Source organism: Tribolium castaneum, chromosome 2 (assembly GCF_031307605.1).
Source record: "Tribolium castaneum strain GA2 chromosome 2, icTriCast1.1, whole genome shotgun sequence".
Lineage (NCBI taxonomy): Eukaryota > Metazoa > Arthropoda > Insecta > Coleoptera > Tenebrionidae > Tribolium > Tribolium castaneum.
Window position 1 is genome coordinate 5,064,498 of NC_087395.1, and position 18,075 is coordinate 5,082,572.

The window sequence follows — 18,075 nt, forward strand, 5'->3', positions numbered from 1 at the left end:
TGATTTTAAGCAAAAAGGTGCAACATGATGGGGTGTTTTCATAATTTCGTCCAAGAAAGTTTTTTCATCTATTTTCACCTTGTAGTTAAAGAATAGATAATTTTATCTTGTGATTGTTAAAGTAACATTTTTTATAAAATAATGTTTTTTTTCTACTTTAGTATCACAAAATGTTCATTGTGAAACCTAAAGTACATATATCCCATTTCAGTTCATAGTACAATGCGTTTTTTTAAATGATTCTCATCTTGTTAACTTTGGTTTACATGTAAAAAAAAATTGGTGCCGCTCTGCTTAGTTGAATCCTCTGTCAATAGGTGTCATTTCTGTCATTTGAGAAATTTAATAAATTTTTTTAATTTTTTTTTAAATGCAACTAAAATGTTACATCGGGCAAGAAAACACTTTTATTATCGAAGCTTATTTCCGAATTCACCAATTGGAGTCTTAGTAAATGGAGAATTTTAATATTCGGTGTCTAAATGCCTATCATTCATTCCATGATGCGGCATTTTCTGATTTTACATGAGAAATTCACAGACGACTAGATGAGAATCATTAAAAAACACATTGTAGAATTGCAACAGCGCATTTGAATTTTTTGGAGTGAAAAATAAAGCACAAATTGAGGGTTTCTGTACAAGAAAAGAATTCTGTGTTAAACTAAATTTCAGTGACACACTTTGAGCTAAGAAAACCCACCAAAAACTCTCAATTTGTACTCGATTTCATTCAAAAAAATGCAAATGCGCTGTTGCAAAATCCTACAATGAAATGACGTGGGATATAGTTACAAAGAGAACTTTTATGCAACTAGTTTTAGTAATTTTTTAGGAGTTGTATTGGCAGTGCTGGGTTTTTTTTGGGTGTCATCAGTCATAAGTCATAACTGTAATTTATTGTATGATCTGTCTACAGCGTCAAGTCGTTTATTGATAAAGCCCGAGTAATTAAGAAAGTTAAGAGGAAATAGTTTGAACAGATTTTGATAAATTAAACTAAACAAACACAAACAAAAATAGAAAGTAGAAAAAATAGTATATTACACTTAAGACTTAATTGTGGACTCATTCTATTGGAGTACTCCTTCGTCGTGCTCTAGAACCATTCGAGCCACAATAGAACGTCTTATAAAACTCGTATAATAATATACTATTTTATTGGGTGTATGGTTTTAGAATTCTGTCACAGAAAGAAGTTTAAAAAGTTTTTTTTTATTGAAAGTTTTTTTCAAACTACTATTTTTTGACCTTGTAGTTGAACGGATAATTTTATCTTGAAATTGTTTAAATACACTCATTAAAAATAAATTGTAAACGTGACATGAACAGCTGCTCTCAAGTTTTTTTATAGTGGTTTCAGAATTTTGTCTAAAAAAGTTGTTTAACCTATTCTTCTCCTGTAGTTGAGAGTTTAATAATTTTGTCTGGTGATTGTTTAAATTACAGTGATTTCAAGTAAAATGTAAACGTGACGATAAAATGCTGCTCTCAACAGTTTTTTTTATTTAATGGGGTGGTTTCAGAATTCTACCGGAGAAAGTTTTTTCAACTAATTTTCTCGTGTTGGTGAGGAATAGATATTTTATCTTGTGATTAATTAAATAACTGATTTCAATGAAAAGCTCATCTCAAGTTTTTCATGGTGTTTCAGAATTCTGTCGAAGCAGGTTTTTCCAACTATTTTCGTCTTGTAGTTGAAGAATAGATAATTTTGTTTTGTGCTGGTTGAGATAACATGTGTTTCAAGATAATAAAAACAGTAATAGGGTGGTTCCAGAATTTCGAAGAAGGTTTTTTTCGACTATACTTTTCCTGTAGTTGAGGATTAGATAATTTTGTTTGTTGATTGTTTAAATAACACTGATTTCAAGTGAAACGTATACGTAACAATGAGCAGTTGCTCTCATGTTTTTTTTTGTTTTTTTTTGATGGGGTGGTTTCAGAAATTTGTTGAAGAAAGTTTTTCTATCTATTTTTTCCACCATTAGGCTAGGTTAGATAATTTTGTCTGGCCATTGTTTAAATAATAGTGATTTTAAGCAAAAAGGTTCACTCTCATGTTTTTTTTTGTTGGGGTGTTTTCAGAATTTCGTCGAAGAAAGTCTTTTCACTATTTTCTTTTTGTAGTTGAAGAGTAGATAATTTTCTTTTGTGATTCTTTAAATAGCTATTTTGACCATGTAGTTGAGAACAAATAATTTTGTGTTGAAATTGTTTAAATATACTGATTTAAAATAAAATGTAAACGTGACATGAACAGCTTCTCTCAAGTTTTTTTTGTGGTGGTTTCAGAATTCTGTCGAAGAAAGTTGCTTCAACTATTCTTCTCCTGTAGTTTAGATAATTAGATAATTTTATCTGGTGATTGTTTAAATATCAGTGATTTCAAGCAAAAAAGGTACACATGAAAATGAAAATCTGCTCTTAATTTTTTTTTAATAGGGTGTTTTCAGAATTTTGTTGAAGAAAGCTTTTCCAACTATTTTCTTCTTGTAGTTGAAGAATTTCAACTACAATTAATCTAAAATATAAACGTGACAATCAACAGATGCTCTCAAGTTTTTTTATTGGGTGTATGGTTTTAGATAGAGTTCTGTCGCAGAAAATTTTTTTCAACTATTTTGACCTTGTAGTTGAATGGAAAATTTTGTCGTGAAATTTTTTAATACAGTTATTTAAAATAAAATGTAAATGTGACTTGAACTGCTGCTCTGGTTGGTTTCAGAATTCTGCTGAAGAAAGTTTTTCCAACTATTTTTCTCGTGAAGTGAGGAATAGATAATTTTGTCGTGTGATTAATCAATGAAAAGCTGTTTTCAACAGTTTCTTTTTGATGAAGTCGTTTGGAAAATTCTTCCAACTATTTTCTTCAACTGAAGAATAAATGTTTAAATGACTCTGATGTAAAGTAAAATGTAAACGTGACAATGAGAAACTGCTCTCAAGTTTTTTTTTTGATTGTGTTGTTTCAAAATCCTATCGAAGAAGTTTTTTCCAACTATTTTCTTCTTGTAGTTGAAGAATAGATAATTTTGTCTTCTGATTGTTGAGATAACAGTTGTGTCGAGTTTAAATGTAAACATGACAATGAACAGCTGTTTTCGACAGTTTCTTTTTGATGGGGTGGTTTCAGAATTCTGTTGAAGTAACTTTGCTCCAATTACTTTCCTTCTGTAGTTGAGGAACCGATCATTTTGTCTTGTGATTGTTTAAATAACAGTGATTTCAAATAAAATGGAAACCTGGCAAGGAAAAGCTGCTTTTAAGTTTTTTTTTTGATGCGGTGGTTTCAGAATTTTGTTTTTCCAACTATCTAGTATCTAGTTGCATAGATAATTTTATCTTGTGATTGTTTAAAATATATATTAGTTGTCTCAAAACTATGAAAACGCCAACGTCGTATTTTACCAAATTATTTTTTTAAATAAGTTTTATTAGATCTCTTATTGAAAGTATAAATTACATTATCTATTATTTTTTTTTATTGCATGAATAATTTATAACAGCTAATTTTGAGAGAAAATACGACGTTGGCGTTTTTATTTATAGTTTTGAGACAGCTAACAGGTGACAATGAACAGCTGCTCCAGGTTTTTTTATGGGGTGGTTTCAGGATTCTGGCGAAGAAAGTTTTTTCAATTATTTTCTTTCTGTAGTTAAGGATTTCATAATTTGTCTGGTGATTGTTTAACTGATTTCAAGCAAAATGTGAACGTACTTTTTTTTGATGGGGCGGTTTTAGAATTCCGTCGAAGAAAGTTTTTCCAACTATTTTCTTCTGTAGTAGAAGAGTAGATAATTTTATCTTGTGATAGGTTAAACAACATTGATATTCAAACGTAAACGTGACGTTAAACAGCTGCTCTCAATAGTTCGTTTTTTTTGTTGATGTCTAAGAAAATTGTTCTATTTTTTCCCTGTACTTGCAGAATGTGATAATTGATAATTTTGCTTTTGATTGTTTAAAACACCAAGTTTTGTTAATGCGTAGTTGTGGCTTAAAACCGTGCAGGCGGGGCCCCTTTTGTGGTTTCCTGTTCTCGAATTGCGTTTGCGAATCATCAACAAAATAATTGTTTCACAAATTAGGACCATAAATAATGCATTTGTTTGAATTACCTTGGCCTGTTACACAACGATTTGTTGACTTTTCACCTTGAAATACACTTTGGAGTTTTATTTAGGTAAATTTCGTCAAAGTTCTTAATTTAAGAGACAGAAAGCAAAAACACGTGTAGGCCTTTGACGATGTCGATCGGTTCTTAATACGATTTTGTTCAGGTTTCTATTTTTGGGAACGAATAAAAGTCGTATTTATATACCTACAGTTGAGATGGATCCCAAACTTTTTCGCCGGATTGACGCCGAAACGATGGCCTTGTCCCTGAACTCTCTCTCCTATTAATTTGAAGACGTCAAAGCATTTCAAAATTAATGCTTTCTATCTTGAAAGACGTTCTGCTGTGATTTTAGAATGTGCGCACTACGGAAAAAAATAACATGTGTGACGAGGAATGGAAGGATGTTTTTTTTGTTGTGAATCAGATTTTTGTTATACTACAGAAGTAATAACCAATTAATCTGCAAATTTATTTGATGAAAGGGCAGAGTTGCATAAAAATACTGTTTTTATTGGTAATCTATTTTGTATGTTTAAAGTACACAACAGCGTGTATAAATTCAACTTTCAAAAACGCACGTTTTTTTAAGTGTCCAAAGCAACATCAGTGAACCAAAGAAACGTGAAGTTAAATGTCAACTTTTTAATGATTTTTTTATTATAATAAAAATCAATTCCATGACAACGAAAGGTATACTGGTCTTACATTATTTCCAATTTTTGTAATACTAGTATCAGTATTTATGACTTTAAAGTGTATCAATAAAAAAATACCATTAAGTGTTCGTGGTCAACTGGTCTTTAAAACACTTGCCCTATTTCGTGCACTCCGGCGACGCCGTCGTGCTCAAAAACTAGCGCATTTTTTAAAGACCACAATATCCACTTATACTTTAATATGGAATATACTATTCTTTTAGGCGATCTAAACAAACAATAGAAATTTTAGAACTTGAAAACGGTTAAAATTGATCATTTTTTGGCCGCGTTACAGTGGCGCTATCTGTCGACAATTTTCCACTTTACAGTCACAATTTTTTTGAATAGAACAGAGTAGATAAACTATCTTGTTTTAAACTAATAAATTATGACGTAACATATACTTCATAGTACATAGTAGTTTTTTGTAATCATGTTCAGCAAACTCGAAAATTACCCAAATTATTATGGGTACTAATAACTTATAACTTATAAAACCCTTTCCAACATATTTTCACTTTGTTTTCTTTAAACGAAAGAGGGATTACGTTGTTTTTCGGAGTTCTAAGTAGTATGTGTAAGCATTGGAAAATTGTTTTAATTAAATTAAAGGTCGATTTTATCTTTTTAAATGCTACATTTTAAAACCCTCCTGACATTCGCCATTCGTTTTTGACAAATTTAACACTTTTAATTTTTTTAATTGACAACTGACATTTTTGATTAGTGCTTTAGATAGCACATAGTATTTCAAAAGCATTTATTATCTTTCTGGTAAGTATAAAAAATTCATAAAATTACAAAAAATTATTCAAGTTATTTTTGTTCTTGCTTTATTTTATAAGGGGCGTTTTCATGCTTTTAAAATAAGCTAAGAACAAAAAGATAAAGCCTTTTATTTATATTTATATAATCAATATCTTTAATTTAATAAATTGATTTGTTTTAATTTTTTTACTTATTTGTTTTCTTATTACCAGAAAGATTAAGATTTATAATATCAAAAACAGTATATAAAAATGTCGGTTGAGATTTAAAATTAAAAATGACGTCATAAATGCTACTATGATGTCAAAATGTCACATTTAAAAATGAATGAAATAGAAATAAAATCGACTTGTTCGAGGATTTTTTTGAAAAATAACTAACAAAGATATGAAGTTTGTGCGGTACTTTCAGTTCAATTTGTATTTTCAAAAATTCAAAATGCGAAAATTTTGTTCTGAAAACCCATTTCAATATGTAACAAACTGTTTTAAAAGTCTTAGAAGATGTGCCTAAATAAAATCATTATCATAAGTTCTCTAAAAGTTTAATGAACTTATTGTCTTGCACAATAACAGCAGTAGCTGTCGGTTACTGTTAACTTTTCATTAATTTTTGAACACCTGTTTTTTTATCTAAGTTCTTTTGTCTTTTTTCACATGAAATTTTGAGGTAACTGGGTATAGGTGAAAAATAATTGTCCAGTAGGGAATTTACATACAGTGTTCTAGTACCTAGATACATCTATGTATTAGCTGTTTCTAAACTATAAAAACTCCAACGTCGCATTTTCTCTAAAAATTTGCTGTTATTAGTTATTCATGCACTTCAAAAAAATAATAGCTAATCTAATTTATACTTTGAACGAGAGATCTAAGCAGTAATAACTATTTTACAATTTTATCAATCTTATCTAAAAGAATTATTCGGTGAAGTGCGACGTTGGCGTTTTTATAGTTTTGAAACAGCTTATATGTTAGTTGATTTTGGATAGGTTTTTTTTATAAATAAATTTTTGTGAAATGCTACTTGTAAAATAGTTACATTACGAAAAAGTTACGAAACGGGTTTCAAACTTGAATTTTGCATCAAAAAGGTGAGGAATTTTTTATTTTTATTCTTCAAAATAAGAAAGTGCCAATAAAAATACTGTAACAAAAAATCACAATTAATTCCCCCAATAAAAATTACAACGATTTTGGCGTTGTTTTCAAAAGATTTACCAGTCCTTGAATTATTTCCATGGATTTTCAACCCAATGAAGTTGGTTCGACCAAAATTAAGTTGAAAATAAAATGTAGCATTCTGACCATTTGAACTTTTTTTTCGATTTATTTTACCTTTTGTGTTCATAACTTACCAAAGTTACAAAAATGTTTAAATCTCAGATCATAAAACCTTTTATTTTCTTCTCAAACTCATTACATTGTTTTCTTGCATATCTCAACTAACCCTTCTTGACCAAAATATTTGTTCGTCTCCCATGGTATATTATATTTAAAAAACACTACAATCGAATAAAACACAGTTGGAGATATTATCTGTTACGTAATAGATCTCTGGATATACTCGAGTCAACTCGTAATAAAAAACAAAATACCACAGATACTTGTGCTACAAACTTCCTTATTTTTACTTAACGTTTTAATAGTCCTTCATAACTCTAATTATCGCGATTGACATTATCTACTCACTTTGAAACAAAACTATTCAATTATGGAAGCACGTGTGCAGCTATTATAAATGTTTTTAATTTTTTACTTCAGTATTTATACAAATCATCTGAAAAATTGTTTTTAATATGTATCTATTCTAGTGTAAATTCTAACTTGATCTGTTTATCGCACTAAATTATTGTTGTTACATTATTAAATTATCATCATTTTGGTTCGGCATCATTTGTTATATAATAAAAACAAAGTTTAACAATAATAATTGTAAATACGGATCATTGGGATAAACATTGTCTACGTTTTGTTATGAAAAACTCGAAAAAATATTTTTGTTGCTTCTAAAAATCAAAATATACGTAGGTGGTAAATTAAAAAGTTGAAAATTATACGCGACATACAAGTTTATAATTAACATATTAACATAATTCCCAACCAGATTCGATTTTAATGTGACCAGTCTTCTGTTGCGTAAGCCCATCTCAGAAAAAGAAAAATGTCTCATTTCAAGGGAACGGTGAAATATGGTTTTACCCTTTTTAGTTTTTTTTGTTCCAAAGTATTTTGATTTTTTATTTCTGAATTACTGACACTTTTTGGTCATCGATTTTTTCGTTTACCTATCTATAAAAAATAGATGACATATATTTAAGTACAAATAATACGAAACGCAAACATTTTGATCTAATACACCATCCAATTGTGCTGTAAATAAATCGCTGCGTATTTTTGGCTTTCCTTTAAATATTTGATCACTCTCCGAACATCGTAAAAAACACGGCGCAATAGAATTTGCGTCTCAAAAACTCCCAAAATCAGCGTCCAAGAATACAAATTTACTGTAACAACACTTTTGTTTTGGCCAAGGACATGATATTTGTTTTTATTTGTTGTTTATACATAATAAACGTCGTGGTACCTAGCCAGCAATAAACACAGTGGAAAAAACCTTGAACTTGAATGAAATTTCCAAATTATCGTTGCGTTACAACACTGTTACTTAATAATTTTTTTATTTATCAGGAGGCAGACTGCACTAATCAAGCCAAAAGGTGTGCAGCGGCTACATCCAGGAAAGGTGAGTTTTTTTGATTACAGAGTCAAACACCTATATTCATTAGTTTAGATAACCTTTTTAAATTGCGCATTTGTCTTGTTTATTGTTAAAAATAATCTATTTTTGGCAGTTGTTGCTGTTATCTAAAGTGGTTCTGTTTAATAATATTATTGTGATATTACTGATTGTGTAAAATATAGGTGCCTCATAGTCCAATGGAATCCTCCTTTTTCGATATAAAAATTTGACGTCAGTTTCATTATCAAAATAACATTGAGTTTAAATGCAGTTGACTGAATTCTGGAAAATTCCATAGTCATTTTATGTGTTCGGACATAATAATATATTTTTGGGTTTTTTATTGGCTTTTGAACATTTATTTTGTTTATTACATTTCTTATCGATACTGATCATTCCGATTGTTTTGATTGATTTAACTTTGTACAAATTAATCGTCTTAAGCCAACCTTTTTGATAACAATTGGTGTCAATACCAAATTATTTATAACCTCTGCTTTTTATTTATAAATACTTGTCTTGAGGTTATTACTGGACTCCAGAAAAATAGAAAAATAATAGTAAAAGTAAATAGTTATATAGATAATAGTACGAGTAATAAAAAAAAGAAATAAAACAGGAGTTATTAAGATTTTTTTGTTTTTTTTTTTTCAAAAATCTGGTTCCTTTTTTCTTCAGTGTTTTTAAAAATCTGCTTTCAATCAATGCTTCGCCGTTAAGAGCTAGAAGATTTTGGTTTTAGTTTTGAACAATTATTTTTTTTTAGTTTATACAGGGTGTTCCGTTAAACCCCGCATTAGAAGTATTGAACGTTCAAATAAAGATATTTATCAGAAGGTTGAGTTCTGCTTAGTGAAAATATTTTCAAGATGGCAGCACTTCTGGTTATACCGGAAGTCGGTATTAACTTTCTTATTTTAAATGGAAAACTGTTTTTCATTGCATTTTTGAATTACTAGAATTATTTTAAGGGAGTTTTTATCAGTTTTTTTTATACCTAAGTTTATAACCGTTTTTGAGTTATTAAGGATTGTTGGAAAAAGAATTTTTTCTATTTTTTTTTTCATTAAAAAAATCGGTAACTTGCTTAGTTTTAGAGTTTTCGAAATCATATTTGGAGAATGACATAAGAAGGCTTATATCTGTTTTTATCATTATATCAGTGTGTTCAAAACTGAAAATTAAGTTAATAAACCCAAAAATTTTAAAGTTAAGTTTGGACAATTTCAAGTACCAATAACTTAGTTTTTTTTTAATGGGATGTCCCAAGTTTTATTTTACTAGATAGGGGAGAATTTTGTTCTGAATCGATCTGTATTAGTATTTCCTATACCTATCTGTGATAATTTTCAAGTTACGTTGTTTTTTTGACATTGTAGAAAATTTCTTACTAACCACAGCTGTTTTTTCATAGTTTGTCATAAAATATTTTGTTAAAAATTGTGTTACCCATTCCCTAAAAACAAAATAAATTTATTGAATGTTGGTTTAAAAAACTATAATTTCTCACATTTTTTTATTCGTTTTCATGGCAAAAGTATAGAAATAGACTTATGGCTAATAAATGTTTCAATTCCAACAAAAAAAAAGGAAAAATTCTTTATCATTTAGTGAAAAAAAACTTTTGGCATTTCGTTTGAAAAAAATTAGTTATGGGTGCTTCAAGTTCTGCAAACTTAACTTTAAAAATTTAGAATTTGTTATTCTTTTTTAGAAATTTGAAAACACCAAAGGAAAGATCTAGACTTCTTCTTTCAAATGAACTGAAAACTATTTCCAAATTTAAAAAAATGGTGGAGTTATCGATTTTTGAACTAGAAGGTGCAAATACAAAAAAAAACTAAAAACCATAAATATTTCGTAAACGGCTAAATTTAGGTATAGTTAAAACTAATGAAAACTATCTTAAAATAACTCTAGTAATTCAAAAACGCCCTAAAAATATAGCTTTCCTGTTAAAATAAGAAAGTTGATAACGACTTGGTATAACCGGAAGTGCTGCCATGGTGAAAATATTTTTTTTGAGCAGGACCTAAAAGATTATGGTTGTACACAAATTTTCAGATGACTATCATTATTGGAACTCCCAATACGTCTAATGTGGGGTTTAGACGGAACTGCCTGTATAAAAAATTAAGTTTATAGATTTTCACAACAAATCAAAACTTTAATTTTTGAACATCGATATTTGTTTTTTTTATTTTTTTTTGTCAATTGGTTTCGAAATTTCTGTTAAAACTGTACAACAAATTCTGCACTTGAGTGACACGAAAGATGTGAGCAATTAGTTGTTTTTGATATGTTTATTTTTTAGGTATGTACAAAATCTAATTATTGATAGATAACAACCTCTAATTATGGTTTTAATAACACTTCATTTTGTTTTGGCTGTATACATATGTTCTAAGTACATTGACTGGTGAAAATTACAAATTTTGATAATTTTTATCATTATTTTGCAAGTTGTATGCAAATTTTAGCGAGATTGCGTCATTGTGTCAAAATTTGGGTCAAAAATGTATTAAGAGGATCAAAGTAGCAACTGATAATAATGAGGATGTTTACAAAAAATTGTTTTGCTAAGAATCTAAAAGGGCTTTAGTTTCTTTGCAAGTTTTTGTTTTTAGTGAAGCACAGCGAAAAAATATTTTGTTTTTATAATTTCTGTATTTACCCACTATTTGCAAAAAATGTTAATTGCAGCGATATTTTCGGTGAGTCATTCAATTTTAAAAATCGTTATCAGGAGGAGGTATTATTATAAGTAGGTATTAGTCACTGTTACGTAGCTATATGCAAATTTGGTGTTTTTTGGAATAGATTTCCTTAAATAGTTAATTAAAAAAATTATAAAATATTCCATTTCACAATTTAAATAGAAATTGGCTATGTTTTACATGAAAAAATAAACTTTCAATATAAATTTTAAACTGTTTTCTGAATCTCTAAAACAACAAAACAAAAGCTAAACTAATTATTGTAAAAGTAAACAAATTGGTATAAAATATATAAATGAAAAGAGAAAGTATTATCACAAAATATAATAAAAATTACTTCCTATCAAACAAAATCAGTTGATAGTAATAATCAGTTTCACACCCCGGGCAAAATCTTTTGTCAGATTTTATTACATCATGCCGTCAGGTATTGGTGGAGTTCAAGAAACTTTGCTTTGACTGCAGATTTAACCCCAATATCGAAAATTGTAGATTGTTTTAAACAAAAATTTGTGGATTTATGAAATGAATGATCATTCTCAAGTCGATCGATTTAGATTCACAATTACACATCCTTGGCAAAAAGTTGCATCATAATCATAATACAAGGTATCAGGACAATTAATGTGAAGGGTGACGCAAACTTTTTTAAATCTACAGATTATTGTAATATCTTGAGTGCTCTTGTAGTCCTTCGCTCAATATTATGTCTAATTAAAGTTTAATAATATGTAACTTTTAGTACACATTAAGATAGAATATGTTTTTTTTTGAAGGTTCACGCAAATTTATATCAATATGTTTTAAATGTAGTGTCTACAGGTTGTCTCAAGTTATAGACTTAATCGGTTTAAAATTTTATTATTAAAGCACAAACAAATAAATACTAAACACTATTAATATTAAAAACCAGTTACAAAACATGATAGGTTTTATTTATTTCTGTTTGCTTAAATTATTGCTTTTTTTTGTTAAATATAATAAGACATCTATTAACTTCCTATTTTTGATTAAAATTAAAATTTTCAAAATATTTCAAATTTGGAAAGCTTGACTTTTTTCTTTAAGCTTATTGGAACACTTAAACAGGTAATAAGTTTTCGGCTTTTTCTTTTATACATATAGATGCCACGTTTTTGTATTTAATTTGTTGATTTAACAAAACTGGTACAAAAATCATTTACGAGACTGGTAGTAGATAAATGATTTCGGACAAAATAAGGCATTTTGAGCAATTTTAAAGCGAGTTGGCTCCTCATTTAAAGCTAGAAATCGTTTGAAAGCGATTTAAGCTGTTTTTTTTTATAAGCGAGGATTTATTTGAAAACAATTTATTTTAACACAGAACTAGTCAAAAGGTCGTTGTTTTCGGTTTAAGTAAGATGTTTTAAACCATTCACAGGTGGTAAGGGGGAATTTCATGTAATTATATTCTCTTTGGTCGTACTATAATATTTCCATAATATTTTTCGATTGTGTAAACAACCTCGGTTTAAACACTTGTTTAGGTTAGAAAGTCATTTTAGGTGGTTTTTCATCGAGAAATGAAAATTGAATAGAAAATTGCCTGTTTCAAGATTTTAATTACGTTTTTAAGCTTAAAACTCCGTTTTTTACTACAGAAAAACTGTGACTAATCAGTGTCAGGTTATGGTAAATAACAAGAAAAAAAAAACAAAATACAAGAGAGTACTACTTCCTTACTTTGTACAAAAATTTTCGTTTTCAGCCGAAATATGGCGGCTTTGGCCATTTTTAGTGTTGTATAGAGGCTGATTCATAAGTGTCAGACCAAATTTCGAATGGTGACAAAAAACGTTCATCTAAGCATAAATATGATTTCAGATTTTTTCGAAGCAACTTAACTTTTAATTTTTATTTATTTCTTTATTTTAAACTTAGTAACCTTCTAAGTCCAAATGTTAGTTAGTGAATTTAAAATTTACTGTCGAATTATCTGGTTAATGTTTTAAGATCTACTGTTTCCTCTAATTAAATTTACGAAAACATGATCTAAATGGCCAAAAATTAAATGCATTGACAAACAACTTGTTTTAACGAAACTAGTAATGAAATATATAAAAAAGTTGTTTTTTAACTTTTCTTCAAAAGATTCACTAATAAAAAGTAAAAAATAATGTCGTTTTATCAGAGAATATTTTTGCTTACAGGTTATTAGTGTTATTACTTATTATTACTTATTAGTTATTACATTTATTAGCATTCTAAAATTTATAAAGGCTTTAGGAGTGGTCAACAAAACAAAGTAGTAATTCTGTAAAGCCGTATTGTTATGGCCATTCCTATTTGATGTTTTTATAAATTTTAAATTTCTTTTCTGTAAGCAAAAATATTCTTCTCTGATACAAAAAAATATTTTTCCTTTTTAGTCGTCTTTTAAATAAAAGCTTTTTTCTTAAACATTTTTTATATATTGCTTTATAATTGTTTTTTAGTCTTTACTTATTCTAATCGTCTTTCTCTGAGTTGTAGTTTCACTGCGTACCTAGTTATCACCATTATTTTGCTGAATTTTGTAAACTTGTTTCGGGTATCTGATAGAAAACAGCTATTAGCTTTTGACAACATATTCTAACCTGTTCTGTGTCTATCATCCAAGATAAATGAATTAAAAAAAATAGCGACATTTGTTTGTAACAAAACGTAATGAAAATGATCAGGTATTAATACAGGGTGTCTCAAAATTGACACCCGTGCTTTTAGGATTTGTTTCAGGAGTCTAAAACAAATCTAAAGTTAAGAGTGAAAAATTGTGCGATTGGACTTCGTTATCGAGTTATTGATAAAAAACTAAAATTTAAAACTTAAACATTAAATTTTATTAAAAGCGAATTTAGCATATTTGTTGTCACAACTTTTCTGCATATGCCCTAGCCTCAGCAGTGGCATTGCCATCATACACACTTCTAAGTTATAAGCGAGCTTTTAACATGTTGACAAAATCTACTGAACAAAAAAACAAAAACATACAGAACCGAAAGAAAATAGTAATACTTGTCACTAGAGATAGCGATTCAAAAAATTTTAACATTGCTAACATCAACTGATGAATTATGTTGCACAAATAATTGGAATTATTTAGAATGCAGCAGCTCGTAAAAGTTGCAAAAAACGCATACTTTAATGTGGAACTTTAGAAAAAGCAGACCTGCTAACTTTGTTTTTAATTATTTATTTTCATGTTTACTTGATTTATTATCCAATTTTTCAAAAAAAATTGCAGGAAACATTTCCTTTGGTTTTTAAAATTTAAAAGTGGGGCAACATTTAGTAATATTAACATGGTAATACTTTTGGTTAATATTTTTCTCAACGTATAAAAATAGGTGTACTTGTACGGCGTTGTTATTTTTTGTTTCAGATTTCAGCCAAATGAAAGGTTTTGTGATTTTTTTATCGAAAATATTGTTCTGTATAGGTCTATCTAGATGCTCTTAAGAGCCTATCCGCGACTTTTGCACACTCGATATAAGTGAGTGAACAGTGCACTTTTTACACATACCGTGCCGTCATAATGCCCAAAATATCGGTGTCTATAACCCAAAATATCGGTATTTACAAAGCAAAAATCTTTTTTTAGTTTAATCTAAAATTTTAATTCCTCATTTGACCCTCTCAGAGGATGATTAACTAAATAGTATTGCATTGTTACGGAGATTACGTATGTATGCAAAATTCCAACTCATTCGGACAGTTTGGAACCCTTTCAAATTGATCCGGAAAATATGAAACAAACAAAGTAAATTAAATAAAAGCTTTTAAGAAGATCATCCAAAGCGATGTGCTTCTTTTATAAGGGAAGAATCATTGGAAATCATTTTATTTCAACAAAACTAATAGATCGACATTTTCGGCTTAAATAAGGCGATTTTAGCATTTTTTATGAGAAATTGTTGAGACAATAACGTGCAAAAATAGTATTTTCAGCAAAAATAATGCGTTTTTAGTCATTCACAGGCTAGCTATAAGCAAGCAACCATTGAAAATTAATTTATAAAGATAAAAAACATTTCAAAAATTATCGTTTTCAGCTAGTCTTTTGAACACATTGACATTTAGCATTCAATATAAGGTTTAATTAATTTGTGTAAAAATTCAAACCAAAGTCGATTTATAATAATTAAAGAAAATACAGGTTTGGTTTCACAATTTCACACCCTTGGCGAAGGATTGCATCATGCTATCACGCATCAAGCATCAGGACAGGACAAACGCAAAGGGTGATGCAAGATTTTTTAAATATACGGAATATTGGTGACACGTTTGTTCAAGTAATTAATGTAATAAACACTATTTCAAATGCTCTAAACTGCTTTTTTTTAACTTAAAATTGAATTGCACTGACCATACGAATAACTAAGATATATAAAATATAAAGTGTCAATATTTACAACAATTTCGCAATTTTGAAACGAGAATGACTTAGTAACACGAATTTCTCTAGAAGGTTCTGTTTGAAACGGCTATTGACCGAGTGGAATATTCTCGACGTTGTTTCAGATACTCATATTATTTGAAGTGTATGATTCGAATTAATTTTGTGGTTTTGTAAAATAAGTAGTAATGAAAAAAATTAATGCTGCTATGTCCTATGGGTGGTCCATTTCCTTAAAAAAACAAGAAAATACTAAGACACATTTCGAGAATGAGGGACAAAACTTGATGGTTTTTATTCAAAATTTGAGTGTGTTGGGCCTCAAAAAGCGGGTATTTGTGGTAGAAATTCGTTCTAGAAACCCATAATCGAGGCCCCTCCGTGTGCAATAGCCAGTGCACCCAACAACACAAACAGAAAATCATACGATCCCACGTAAGCGTTGCGATACGCACGCGTCCCACCGCGCCTACGTGACCATCGGTAGAGATGCGGTGGTTGTCGGAGCACACAATAAACCAGTCGGAATTTAACATCAGTGGAGTGTGGATTGTAAGATGGGTAGATAGAGTGATAAAAACCAATAAATCCTTTCTTTGTGCCTACTAAAAATCATTATCTGTGACACCGGCCCATCGTTGCTGCATCAGCTGCTTCGATATTATTCCCTTTTTTATCGCATCAACCAAAGGGAACTACTAGTCGGCAGAATCCCTTTGTTTCTCTTTCGGAACAACTTCATTCTTCAATTTCGTTCAGCAAACATAAGGCAAACCGAAAAATGGTCGAAAGGATATTAGAAGAAGCGGAAAACTACGATCCAGGTGTGTGTGGTAATGTAATTTTTGACGTGGAACATTTGTATTATTTGTAAACAGTAGGTTGTAAAATGGAACCTCTACTTTTTTTATTCGCTTTGTTCGCCCTCTCACTCACTCGCACGACCGACTGCTCTCCTCAATGCCTAAATTTATCGATATTTACGATAGGTTACGTCATTTTTCCAGAATATATAAACATAACCGGTTCTCTGAGGCAAGAGGCAGACTCCTGGTCTCTAAAAAGACTGTTTCTCCTCAATATCAAACTAGACACACGCAGATAAGATTAGTTCATGATTCAGATTAATCACATCTCGTACAAAGAAAATCAAGACAAATTCGCAAAATTTTTCAAAATTTTTATCAAACCATCTTCGCCTTGCCATTGTCGAAGAGTTGACAGTGCTAGATTTTCAAAAAAAAAGTCTTTTTACACGTTTTTAACCACGTTTTTGGGGCGAAAAAACACTCGTCATTTCCAGTATTCGCAAAACGAAAAATGACCCAATCTACAAAACTCACGAGTTAAAAAAGCTCATTATTCACTTTGAAAAATAATTGAAGAATAAATATTTTTTTACAAAAGCCGTAGATATCAACTCCCTATATCACCTAAGTTGTTTTCTAATCTACAGGGTACATCCTAAATTTTAGCAGTTTTGGACGTAGTTTTTAATAGTGATGTTTTTGATTTAAACTTGAATTAGTCGATTTTGCTTAGTTGAAATCATTTAATTTTTTGAAGATATTAGGCTTTTTTTAATTTATTACATAGACACTGAAGGTATAATAGAAAAGTAGAACTTAATCACTTTAAAGAGGAAAGTTTAAACTTAAATCTGTACCAATTGTTTAGCACATGACGATTAGGAAATTAAAAAAATTAAACAGTTTGTTAAAGTCGAATAACTTGAAAAAGTTGCACTTTTGCACTACTGAAATTATATATATATATATATATATATATATATATATATATATACAGAATAAAAAAAATCACCAAATGGCCACTATTCTATTGAATAAGATAAAAATATAACTAAATCAAATTATGTACCATAGTAACCACTTGCAGAATAAAGGCAACAACATTATTAATTTTAAAAGAGAAAATATATTAAGTTAAGTGAACGTTCTTTAAAGTGGTGAAATTCCTACTTTTCTTGGAATCTTAGTTTTTGTGCAATATTTTTTTTAATGCATGTTTTAGCCAAAAAAATTAAATTATAGAGGTATAGAAGATGTTGATAAAAGTCATCAGATGTTCTTTTGATTGCCATTGAAAAACATGATCATTCTATGTTTGAAAAAACTGTTATATGAACTCATTTTTTGGTTATTTTGATAAAAAACATAGTGGCCTTGCAGTTTGATAGTTGACAATCCTGTAGATTTCAGGATAGTTTTCGAACCTTTGGTTATCAAATGCAAACAGAATTTTTCACTCATTGTGAGGAGTATCTCCTGTAGATGAAAATTTGCTTAAAAAATTTCAAAAAAAAAGTTTCAAAACTATAGAAACGCCAACGTCGCATTTACTCTCAAAATTGGCTGTTATAAATTATTCATGCATTTCAAAAAAATAATAGCTAATGTAATTTATACTTTCAATGATAGATCCAGTTAGTAATAACTATTTTACAATTTTATTCATTTTATTTAAAAAAATAATTCGGTAAATTACGACGATGGCGTTTTTATAGTTTTGAAACAGCTAATACGTCCAAAACTGTGGTAGAAAAGTATTAGGGTACATTTTATTTAGTTTAAAAAGACAAATACTATTTAATTTTTGATTAGTGCTTTAGAT

General features: G+C 29.1%; 1 protein-coding gene across 3 annotated transcripts in view; it reads left to right on the top strand.

Annotated features, from left to right (window-relative positions):
- Positions 1–18,075, top strand: part of LOC658754 (MAP kinase-interacting serine/threonine-protein kinase 1) — a 40,944-nt gene that overhangs the window by 6,818 nt on the left and 16,051 nt on the right. For 2 of the 3 annotated variants that reach the window (XM_008201042.3, XM_064354621.1), the window contains exon 2: positions 8,280–8,334. In XM_008201042.3, coding sequence (XP_008199264.2) covers positions 8,280–8,334 — 55 coding nt within the window. Of the gene's footprint in view, positions 1–8,279; positions 8,335–15,944; positions 16,269–18,075 lie in introns of those variants that run through there. The other variant, XM_965116.5, reaches the window with a different exon arrangement.